Source organism: Onychostoma macrolepis, chromosome 09 (genome assembly GCF_012432095.1).
Source record: "Onychostoma macrolepis isolate SWU-2019 chromosome 09, ASM1243209v1, whole genome shotgun sequence".
In the NCBI taxonomy this organism is placed as follows: Eukaryota; Metazoa; Chordata; class Actinopteri; order Cypriniformes; family Cyprinidae; genus Onychostoma; species Onychostoma macrolepis.
Window position 1 is genome coordinate 10,458,946 of NC_081163.1, and position 12,015 is coordinate 10,470,960.

At 36.2% G+C, this 12,015-nt stretch overlaps 1 protein-coding gene across 1 annotated transcript; it reads left to right on the top strand.

The window, feature by feature from the left end:
• The first annotated feature begins 98 nt into the window (after positions 1–98).
• Positions 99–11,762, top strand: tgfbr2l (transforming growth factor beta receptor-like). Its single transcript, XM_058786639.1, has 7 exons — positions 99–482; positions 4,434–4,584; positions 5,986–6,188; positions 7,541–8,373; positions 9,453–9,594; positions 9,681–9,808; positions 10,326–11,762. The coding sequence occupies exons 1-7, from the start codon at positions 425–427 to the stop codon at positions 10,602–10,604; spliced, it is 1,794 nt and encodes a 597-aa protein (XP_058642622.1). The 5' UTR covers positions 99–424; the 3' UTR covers positions 10,605–11,762.
• Positions 11,763–12,015: the final 253 nt, after the last annotated feature.

The following is a 12,015-nucleotide window of genomic DNA, read 5'->3' on the forward strand; positions in this document are numbered from 1 at the left end:
CTACATTTAGCTTGAGGAGCAAAAGTGCTGAATCTGTCACTTTTTCATTTTTATTTTTTTCCCCCCTTTGTTTAAATTAGGCCTGTTTATATTATTATTATTATTATTATTATAAGAAAGAAAGAAAGAAAAGAACACAAGGTTTGTAGGCCTACTTTTCACTACAAGCTGGACTGTTAGTTCATTGTTCCTTCTGTATACATTGTGAATCGTGCATTGATAAATGCAAGTTCCTGGGCGGATCCGCTTTCACTCACATCTGGATTAAAAACATCTGGATCCGCCTACACGGAACTCAGTCACACACACATACACAGTCCTGAACTCTCTTACAGATGAGTTTATCTGTGTCTGTCACGAGCAGATAAAGAAAATAACGGCGTCGCTTCAACAGTTTGGGATCTTTGGATTGTGAGGTATTATTATGGGGCGCAGAGGCTGCAGATCGTGTGTTCCAACATCTGTTCTTCTGTGTTTCTGTCGTAAGTAGATCTTCACTTCTCTCGATGCTTTCATTGTCTGGAGGCTCCACGCATCACAGCTTTGTCTTAGAGTTTGTGTGGAAAACTTGTTTGACACTGAGAAAAGAATATATAATATATTTAAACACGACAGAAACCGATTTTTCTCCACTCTAAAGAGATATGGATTACGATAAACTGGGTTCAACATCTTGGTCAAAAAAGATGCTTGTGTTGACAATCAAAATAACTTCCATGGTATCGCATGGAAAACAGTTCTTTTGGTTTTCTGAGATACTGCAAATGCAGTAAATCAGCGTATATTCAAGTTTGGTGTACTTGAATAATACAGTTTTACAGTTTGATTGAATAGTGTGAATTGAAGGATCATCCACAAATAGTGGTTTTGTGCACATTTGTTTTTACAAGGGTTCAATGATGCATAAGAAATAAAATAATACATTTTTATTCTTTTAAGCAGGAAAATAATTTTCTAATCTTAGAAATAAAGACTATTTATTGCCATCTGGTTCCAGGAAAGAACATTTGAAATCCAAGGAAACTTTCCATTCGGGTCCTTTAAAGTGAAAAAAAGTTCTTTAGAATTTTAAAATGTTCTTCACACTACTAAAAAATATATATATTTTAAGAACAGTTCACTGAAAGGTTCTTTGGGGAACCCAGAATCGTTCTTCAATGGCATAATTTTTGACAATGTAGCATTCTGGAATAAATATTAATGGTCACACTTTATTTTAAGGTCCAATTCTCACTATTAACAAATCATTAACTATGATTTGCTAATTTATCCTAATGTGCTGCTTATTAATAGTTAGGTAGTTGTTAAGTTTAGGTATTGGGTAGGATTAGGGATGTAGAATATGTGCTTTATAAGTATTAATAAACAGCCAATATGTTAATAACAGGCATGCTAATAAGCAGCTAGTTTATAGTGAAAATTGGTCCTTATACTAAAGTGTTATCATATTTATATTTAATATTAATACCCTATTAGTCCTTGTTATAATCCCTACTGAAATTTATCTTTTACCTTACTGAAATATCAAATTATGACCATATTTTTAAAACGTTGGAGTGTAATGCCTGGCAAAGAGAAGTCCAAAATGCATAACTATATGTTCATCATATCTAAGAGTACAGTATAAACAGCAGTTTGACATCAATGAAAACCTTTGTGTTTTCAGAACAGTACTTAAAAGTAAGATGGAAAAGTTGCCTATTCTAAAATAGATCCGCATACATGACTATTTTGTGAAATCGTACACCAAAAACTAGTCTTAATTAAAAACAGAATCTCAGTGGGTTTAAAAGATGCCACGCACTGTGACCACATGAAAACAACACGATGCTAGGAAAGTTCCAACAAAGAAACCAAAACTTAAGAATCCAAATGATCTTTGCACAGCAGGGGCCTCCTTAAACAGTTTGGGTGTGTTTAGAGTAACTCCACTTACAACAACAATTGTGAAATATTACCATGTGGGCGGAGAGAAGAGAACCATCACCTCTCAGTCTCTCTTATCATTTCCCATCTGTTGTCTGAAACGCCTCTGAGAAAAAGCTGGGAAATATAGAGAGACCACTAGTGTCAGTGTGTGCGAATGTGACCACACAGAGACACTGTAGGCCACATAAAAATACAAAGACATCCATCTAAGATCTCTTGATGCATCTCTCTGCTTTGTCATCATGATTGCCCACAATGGCAATATTGTAATGACTTAAACAGAGGGTGCGATGCTGACAGGGCCTAACCCAACTCCAGTGACCTCTCAGTGGACACAGACACTCCTTTTCTCCTTTGTTTGCCTTGAGTCCAAGAAGTTGTTCTTAGTGGGCATGGGTTTGCATGGTACCCGTGGAGGAGAAGCATCTTGTTTTCAATGATGATAAATGGTTGATTCTCATTATTTGGCATGAGATAACAAAATGGCAATGAGGACAGATTGCGTCTCTTATCAATGAGTAATGGGGACCGGCCCTTCACCCTCCTTAACGCTGAAACGGCACTCATGGAGTGTGTGTGAGGCACAGTCAACACTACAAAAACAACTTCTGAAGGCATCTGTATGTCATGAATGCGATAGTTATGCGAGTGCTGCGGTCACTGTACTGTTATTCATTTAATATCAGGAAATGCTTTCAGGGATCAAGCTGAGTTTAAAAGGAATTGAAAAACTTGGAAATCTGCCACCCAGTGGGATAGTTTGATTACTGCATACTGGGGCCCCCAAAAATGCTTTATGGCACGTAAAGGTATATGGAAGGGGGGGGGAGTATATATATATATATATATGGATGTTTAAGAACATTTTATTTACTGTTTTGTTATTTAAAACAAACTTATTTTTATATTTATATATTATTATTATATTTTTATTTTTTGTATTGAGATATGATATATACTGTATACATACATATATACATGTATGTATGTATGTATATATATATATATATATACACGCTTAATTTTTAACTAAAACAGTATCATTTTATAGTATAAAACTGTTTAATATATACATAAATATTTGCTAAATATATTTAATTTATATTTTACTGAATTGCTACTATATAGGCTATATTACTATTTAGTGTTTTAATAACAACCCTGAAGGTGGTACTAGAAAACATTCCAAATATTATAAATTATACATCATCATACTCATGAATTACAAATAGGGAAAAAGAGGGGAAACTTGCTTGAGTGCAAACCAAATAATTGCAGGCCAGCATCTCTTGTAAGCACGCAGCCATTGGTTTTCCCATAAGCACTGAGGAGTTGTGCTTTAAACTTGGCCAGTATGAGCGCTTCTGGCTTCAATTTATTTCTGGAGCAGTTGCTGCAGAGTTTAATTACTTTAAAGTTTATAGAACGGGGGCTTTTGTGCTTAGCCTGAAGTTTTTTTTGTTTTTTTTTTCCTTCAGTTTTTCTCTTTTTCTCTGTTGTCTCTTTCTCCCTTCATGTCCCTTGCTCCTTCATGCAAGAGCTCTCCCTCCCTCTCTCTCTCTTGTATATTCGGATGGTTGGCATCAGCGGACATCTGGAAGTCTGTGCCAAATATCTCTGCTCTTTCCTTTAATACTGTTTACTGTAAGGTCGCTGCACTCCTTCAGTGAAACAGCTCCCACCCCTCATCTGCTTTTAATAAACAATTAATATTGTCATGATGTGGTAGTATCAGGACAGAGGAGACAGTGTGCGTGGGAAGGAATTCAGGCTTATCCCACTTAACCACAGGAACTCCTGACACTCTCATGAATACACATGCTTTCAGTGATGTGTGCACCAAACCAAATACACCCCAGCACACAAATACACACACCAGGCCATATACTACATTCATCCAAATCCAATTAGAGATTTATGAACTCCAGATGGGTCACATAGCTCAAAGATTTGCACTTAAATACTGTCTTGATTGCAGCTGTCATTACAGCTTTCATTCTTATGACTTTGCATTGCAACCAGTTTCATCATTAGACCATTTTGACTGCTTTTACTGCACTCCTTAGTTATTTTGCTTTTAGGCAATACATTTCCCAAGGCTATCATAGCCACTTTTTTTTAACATATTTTTGTTGAGTTTAGGCCTAATTTATTATTATTATTTATGGTCATGCATCTTTCTTGCAGTTACTATGCATTTTTCATTACCTTTATTAATTATTATATTAAGTTTATTAAACGAGAAACTGCAATGAACAATATATATATATATATATATATATAATTAAAAAATATTCTGCATATCAAAAGATCAATTCATCAACTGAATGTAAAGGTGTTGGGGATAAAACGCACACACTCATATTCTGTACACATTTACCATGTTATATATCAACATTTATTGAAGAGTCTTCAATTACAGCTGTAAGAAAAATTGGCTAAATGTTGCCTAGTGTTTTTATACTGTGTAAACTATGAAATCTTATTGGCTGTCCTTATTGCAGTGTTGCAGGCGAAGAGTTTCACCCTCATAAAGACTAACCTCTGTAAGTGGTGTGACCACTCGAGTCCTGTATGTGAAGACAACGTCTGCATGAGCAACTGCAGTCTGACCTCTTACTGTACTCTGGCTGAGGAAGTGTGTGTAGCGATATGGTAAGTCCATGGTTAAATTTGAAATGTGCATATGTGACGTGCAATAAAAATGACTTTTGATAGTATGAATATAGTGTATGTTCTCTGTTTGAATACACAAGTATTCCATGTTCTTGCACACTTAAATGGCTTAAAATCTCAGAACTTCTGATAACTTCAATAAGACTTGCAAAAATGCCTATATAACTACTATATAAAGTATTAAAAAACAATAAACTAAAGAAGTCATTCATGTACAGTATTCATTTATATACAGTATAGTACTACACTGACAAAACATACAGTATAATATGTATCTTTTAACTACATGTTGTCATATAAACACTAACTGCACCGATTTAATTATTTGTAAGTTAGTTAGTAGTTAATTAATTGTAAGCTGAAAAAAATGCTTGTGCTAGAGTTTTTCCTTTACGAAAATTAACCATGGTTTTATCATAGAAATGTGTAGTAACTGTTTTGTTTTTTTGGTGTACCAACTTCCAATTGTATAACTACAGCTTTACTAAAAATACCACGATTAAACTATGGTTAGTGTAGCTAAATCATAGTTAATTTGTGGTTACCATCGTTTAACTGTAGTTTATTTGTAGTAAAACCATGGTTACTTTTCATAAGGGTTGATTCATTAGAAAGAATCTCAGTCTGTATTTATTTGATTCACTAAAGGGAACCAGCTCATCAGGAGTCGGACTTCACTGCTAGATGTTTTGATTGTGATTCCCTAAAAAGAACCAAATTATAAGAATCATTTGTTGTGTTATCAGACATCACTGGCCACGCTTTCTGTTTTGCACTGTGCAACTGAATAAACAGTACAGGAAACTCTGTCAAGAATATTTCAGTATGGTGTTCATTAACGGAAGAATCCACATGCGAGTACCATTATCTGGATGAAATATGTTCTCCAAAGTTTGCCACTAAAATGCCAGTACATTTCAATACTGTCACATTGAATAAGAACTTAGCTGCCTTACAGCGCTTGGATCTGTGGTGTAATATGGGTTGCTTTTAGAGAGATTTCCTTGTAAGCCAGTTCCATCCTGCTCAGTCTATGAACAGCTTCTCGGGGAAGCCAATCGAGGTGAAATTTAAGTGACTGCAGTAGAGGCGAGCTGTGAGTAAAAAGAGAGGCTCTTCTCTGAGAGGGGCCAAACAAAGACTCCCCTAATACTGGATAAACAGCAAACACATTTATAACCTTCAGGAAAGTTTAGACTCTGGCATAAAGAACAAAGTGCACCTCCGAGCAGGGATTCCCTGGTTACATTTTATTCTAGATTTCATCAGAGGAACATAAAAAGACTTTTTTTCTTGAGCCTGTGTTTATCTTTCTGAAGAATCAGGTCACATTTTTTTTTACCAATTGATGTTTTTTTCCTGACATTTTTTTTCTCGCAGGAAGAAGGACAACGTGAGCGTGAGTGTGCGGACACTGTGTTATAACCCTCAGGATATGCTGGAGAACATAATGCTGACAAACTACTCCTCCAAAGAGTGTTTGATGACACCTCAGCACTCTGAAGATGGCCTGCTCTTCATCTGCGGCTGTATTGGAGATCATGAGTGCAACGACAGACTGGTCTTCGAAAAAGGAGCCAATGGTGTGTTCAAATGAATACTTCAACACTGCTAAAATGTCTGTTTTCTGCCAAAACATTTTGCTTTGCAATCCAAAACCATGGCTCTGTTCCAAAACCTAGTGAGCTTCCTAGTGTATGTAGGCAGCATTTTAAGGTATCAAAGATGCGTTATGATTATAAAATACCTTTATTTGGCCAAAAATCCTTTAGAAGTATCAATAAAAATAAGATGAATAATAAACATTAAACATAACACAAACATAACGATACGTTACTTACCTCAGTTTTGCATCATGGTTCGATATGGTTTCGGTAGAGCAGGGGAAATACAAAACATCAAATTGCTTCTTTTTTATTAAACACTGGTTTACTTAAATTGTTCCTTCTTTAAATAAATTCAATTATAATTTATTTTCTTAAATAAAAATCTACCTCAGCTTATGCTCTAAACTAGGGAGCCCTTTTACATTACTACAATTAACAACAAAGTACAAACTTAAATTTAATCACTATTTATTTATAAATATAATAATCAGCACACAACTTAAAAAAATGCATGCAACATGTAAATTGCACAGTGCAGTTATTTAACTTCTAAATGATCAAATTTATATTTGTTGTTGAAATATCTTCATTTACAAAGCAGCTGTCAAATAGGTTAGGACATCAGTAACACGTAAATACAGTCTAACATTTTGCGAAATGCTCTTCTCTAGACTTCATTCAGCTGTGGACTCTGATGACTTGTCTGAGGTAAATGAAATGCTACGTGACATTTTGTTTATAAGCTGTTTTATTGATGCCTTTCCGCTGCCGTTTACAGGGATCTGCCACGCCACATCAATGAGCATCAAAACAGCATTTATTGTTGGAATTTCCTGAAAATTGAAAGATTTCCTGACATAATTTGAAAGATGAGACTTTGTTTCTTATTAAAAGTAACAATATATAAAACTGGAAGTTTCCAGTGAAGTTCCACTCGTGCAGTGGTTAAAAAATGCATACCGAACTGAAAGATTACCGAATCTATTTTTCTAAATGTAAACATTTTCGGTATGAACACGTGTACCGTTACACCCATTAAAAATGGATATAATTATACACTCACTAATTTAGCCATTATATTTATGTTATGTACCATTTTATTAGAACACTGTATTGTTTATTTAGGAAAATATTAATATCTAACAAATTATTTTTGAGCCAGTCTATTTGTTGCTACCTGAGTAGACCATTCAAATCAACCACTTATGAAGTAGCATTTCAGTTTGCATGCTCCCTTAGAGGGCAGCTGCCTTTATAGCAAGGCACTTCTCTGAGGTCTGGAACAAAGCCCATGTGTGCTAATATATTCAATCCCCTTTGTTTCCCAGGATTCTCAAAGCTGAAGTCTAAAGACGTCATTCCAGTAGTAGTCATAAGCCTGGTTCCACCCCTTCTAGTAGCTGTCATTGCTACCATGGCTTTTTACCTTTACCGCACACGTCAGCCTGGAAAGAAACCCAAAGACTGGGGGCCAAGGCGCACCCACTACCAGTCTCTAGATCCCGCCGAGGGCCAAGTAAATGGTAGCGATTACCGCAGCAAGCTGCCGTCCCTCAGCGATGACGTCAATTCGGAAATCTCATCGACTTGTGCCAATAACCTAAACCACAACACGGAGCAGCTGCCCATCCAGCTGGAGGCGCTGGTGGGTAAGGGGCGCTTTGCAGAGGTATGGCGGGCACGACTCAGTCATAATGAGGGTGGGCAGTACGAAACGGTGGCTGTGAAGATCTTCCCGGCAGTGGAATATTCCTCATGGTGTAACGAAAGAGCCATATTCTCTGACGCCAACTTAAAACATGAGAATATAGTGCAGTTCCTGACTGCTGAGGAGAGGGGCGGTACTGCTGCCGCCCCCCAGAGGCAATACTGGCTCATCATGGCTTATTATAACATGGGAAACCTTCAGGACTTTCTGGCTGGTCATATCCTCACATGGACTGAGCTGTGTTCACTGGCAGGCTCTGTGGCAAGAGGCCTGGCACACCTGCACAGCGATACGACGCCCTGCGGCACACCAAAAGTGCCCATCGCCCATAGAGACCTGAAGAGCAGCAACATTGTGCTGAAGAACCACAGCGAGTGTGCACTCTGTGATTTCGGACTGGCTCTGCGACTCGACCTCTCGCTCACCGTAGATGATTTTGCCAACAGTGGACAGGTAGGCACAATATTGGCTCTGATTCAAAACCTAGTGAGCTGCCTTAGTGTCTGCTGCCTATAGGTAGTTGCCTTCTAAGGCAGCATCCTAAACTAAATTGAACATCACAGGTCACTGATTTTTGTCAAATTCCACATAGTTTTTTGTTGCTAAGCCAATGACACAATCCTCTGATATGCATATATAGAGCACAAAATAATTAAAATAATGTATTGTGGGTAAAATAAGGTACTAAATGAAAATACGTACACTACTAAAAGTTTGCTGTTGGTAACATTTTTAAATGCTTTTGAAATAAGTCTCTTTGCTCACCAAGGGTGCATTTATTTGACCTAAATACAGTAAAACAGTAATATTATCAAATATTATTACAATTTTTTGAAAATATACATATTTAAAATGTAGTTTATTATTATGAATGTTGAAAACAGTTGTGCTGCTTCATATTTTTGTGGAAACTTTGATACTTTTTTCAGGATTCATGATAGAACACTCAAATTAGCTGATGTATCTTTTTTAACATTATAACCTTGCTGAATAGACGCATTTATTTATTTTTTTTAAAGTCTGAGCCTAAACCTTTTAACAGTAGTGTATATTTATAATAAATATTTAGTTTGCTTTACCTGCCTGAGGAAATTTTAAAATTCTGTACATAGGCAGCAACTATATGTGGCATAAATAGTGCCTGGGAACCAGATTTCAATAGTTTCTGCTTTAGAATTTGGCCCAAATGAAGAATGTTGGAAGACAGTGTAGTTACCAAGAATGCACATATGATGCCTGCGTAGGCAGCTCTTTAGGTTTCGGAACAGACATAGTCTTCAAATGTTGCATCCGTTGCACAAACACACACACACACACAAAAAACAACCATTCCAAATCGAATCATTTCTAAATGTATCATCTGAGTGGGCAGAACTGCTCTGGGCAAAGTGATCATTTCTTCAAGCTTTTTAAGTGTAACATAAAAGCTCCAAGATTGATTTGTTTAGGTCACAGATGTAATCACATGAAACCATTGATAATTCAATTTGGTGCAGTTGTCTGATTTAAATCACATGGTCTGTGTCCTGTAGGTGGGGACCGCACGCTATATGGCCCCTGAAGTTCTAGAGTCCAGGGTGAATCTAGAGGACTTGGAGTCCTTTAAACAGATTGATATCTACTCCATGGCCTTGGTGCTATGGGAAATGGTCTCTAGGTGTGACGTCATAGGAGGCAAGTAAAGCTCTCGATGTATATTTGCTTGAAAGACGCTGGAGGTTAAAACATACTTTTAAACATATTTATTTTCTTTTTAACAGAGGTAAAGAGTTACGAACCTCCATTTGGCTCCAAAGTGTGTGAGCAACCTTGTATAGACAGCATGAGAGACCTGGTGTTAAGAGACAGAGGACGGCCAGATATTCCAGAGAGCTGGACAACACATCCAGTGCGTATTCATAAAACACATAAAAAAATAAGGGTATACATCAAATGTATTTTTAAATTTGATATAAGTGCATTGAAATATATATTTATAATAGAAGGCTTCTTATTAAATATATTATATATATATATATATATATATATTTAATTTAAAAGCTTTTTAAAATATTATTTTAAAAAGACATTTTAACATTAAAAAGTAATTTCTTAAATGTTTAATATAAATGTATACAAAATACCTACTTTAAAATAAATATATATATCCAATATAAATGTATTTTATAAAAAATATATATTAAATATTATTCAATTTGGTGTATACCAGTGTTATAATAACAATAAAATATAATTTTACATGTGCACACATTTATGCAATTAATAATAACTGTAATTTTTGAACATATGTAACATATCCTAATCAAATATACATTTTAAATATGCACATATTGTCACTGGCATACCGAAATTATATTCACAAGCTTCTTAGAATGCGTTACTGACATTTCTGCCTGGTCTTTTAGGGCATGCAGCTCTTGTGTGCGACTATAACAGAGTGCTGGGATCATGACCCGGAGGCTCGTCTGACAGCACACTGTGTGGTGGAGCGCTTTAATACTCTGGCACAGGAAGAGCTGGAGAACTCCATCTGCACCCACGCACCCATATTGCCATCTACAGAGGACCAAAGCCCATCCCTTCCCTTCCTTCCTCCCTGCACGGACCACAGCACTGGCATCCATCCGCACGTTACATCTGACACGCAGATCTCCGTTTCCTCCAGGCAACCAAGTCAAATGTGACCTGCCTGGAAAAATCAGACTTCTTGTAATCCATATTGAATCATTATGTGGAGCTGGTCTCCGTTTTTCTTTAAACGCTAATCTAAACCGACGGACAAAAGAGGGTTTCTGTTCTAACATATCCTCGTTTACTTGTGTAATGTCGTTAAAGGATGTAGTGAAGAATGAAAAAGCTGCTTTGTGCCATAAAGAAAAAAAAGAAAAAAAACAAAAAGCTAACGCAGGTGGAGAGAAGTTAAGGGTACGTGGCAGAAAGCTGCAGTTATTACGAACATGTCGTCCCAAAAATGTTTACCACACATAATTTTCTGATTTACAATTTTCCATTGCCCTTTCTGACTCACTCACTCATGAAATCCACATGATCTTCCCATAAACTCAGTTTTGGGGGGACTTCAATTTGATTAACCACAGAACCACAGACGATACACCAGCAACATAACTGCTGTTTTTAGACATAAAAAAGACCAGTTTTATTTCATTGCTCACACAGGGTTGTAGACCTTTCAAATAATTTTAGAATAACTTCAAAATGTGATCTGAGCCTGACATTCCTTTTGCTCTGGATGAGTTGCTTTGCACTGACCCCATTTTAACCACTGACCTGATTACTTTAATTTAATGACAACTACATGAAGGCTTTTTATCTGGGATTATCAACGTCCTGCTTCAGAAGTTGAGGATGAGCCTGTTCATTCCAGACTTATTGATTATAATCAGTTAGCTTATTCTAATTAAAAGGGAAAAAAAGCAACTTTTAAAAGATTCCTTAGACTCATTTCTGATCCAATAAGCTAATGATTTGTTACATCAACGAGCTCGGGTCTGAGGCAAAGAGAAAAGCATGACACTGACTTGTCTAGTTTCTAAAGAGCCTGCATTTACGCTCCAGTTTTTTTAAGCAATCTGAGGTTCACCCAAATTCTACAGAGCTACTTTGAGGGACAGGGAAAATTCATACCAGATTGCACACTGGAAAAAGAACTGATGGAGATAAATACTTTCTGTGCAAATGTCAACATGAACATATGGCAACCTGTTGTGCTTTTTCCATTACTGGAGATGAGGCAAACAAAGATGTCATTTTGCCCATTCCTAGTGTGAACTGGCTTCACAGCTGTACATTAATCACTTTATAAAATGTATATGCATAATGTGTCCATTGACTTTTTTTAAACAACATTTTTGGGTTACATTTCACACTACTGTTCAAATGTTTGAGGTCGGAAAGATTTTTTTTTACATATTTTTGAAAAAGGGTTCTTATGCTCACCAAGGCTGCATTTATTTGATAAAAAATACAGTAATAATGTGAAATATTATTACAATTCAAAATCACTGTTTTCCATTTTATTATATTTAAAAATGTATTCCATTTCTTATTAATGCCATTGTTGAAAAGTTGTGCTGC

Bases quoted from the DNA above. Each gene is read 5' to 3' on its own strand.
- tgfbr2l (XM_058786639.1), top strand. From the start codon at position 425: ATGGGGCGCAGAGGCTGCAGATCGTGTGTTCCAACATCTGTTCTTCTG. The intron at 8,374-9,452 runs GTAGGCACAATA...TGTGTCCTGTAG, and splicing joins ATTTTGCCAACAGTGGACAG to GTGGGGACCGCACGCTATAT. The intron at 9,595-9,680 runs GCAAGTAAAGCT...TCTTTTTAACAG, and splicing joins TAGGTGTGACGTCATAGGAG to AGGTAAAGAGTTACGAACCT.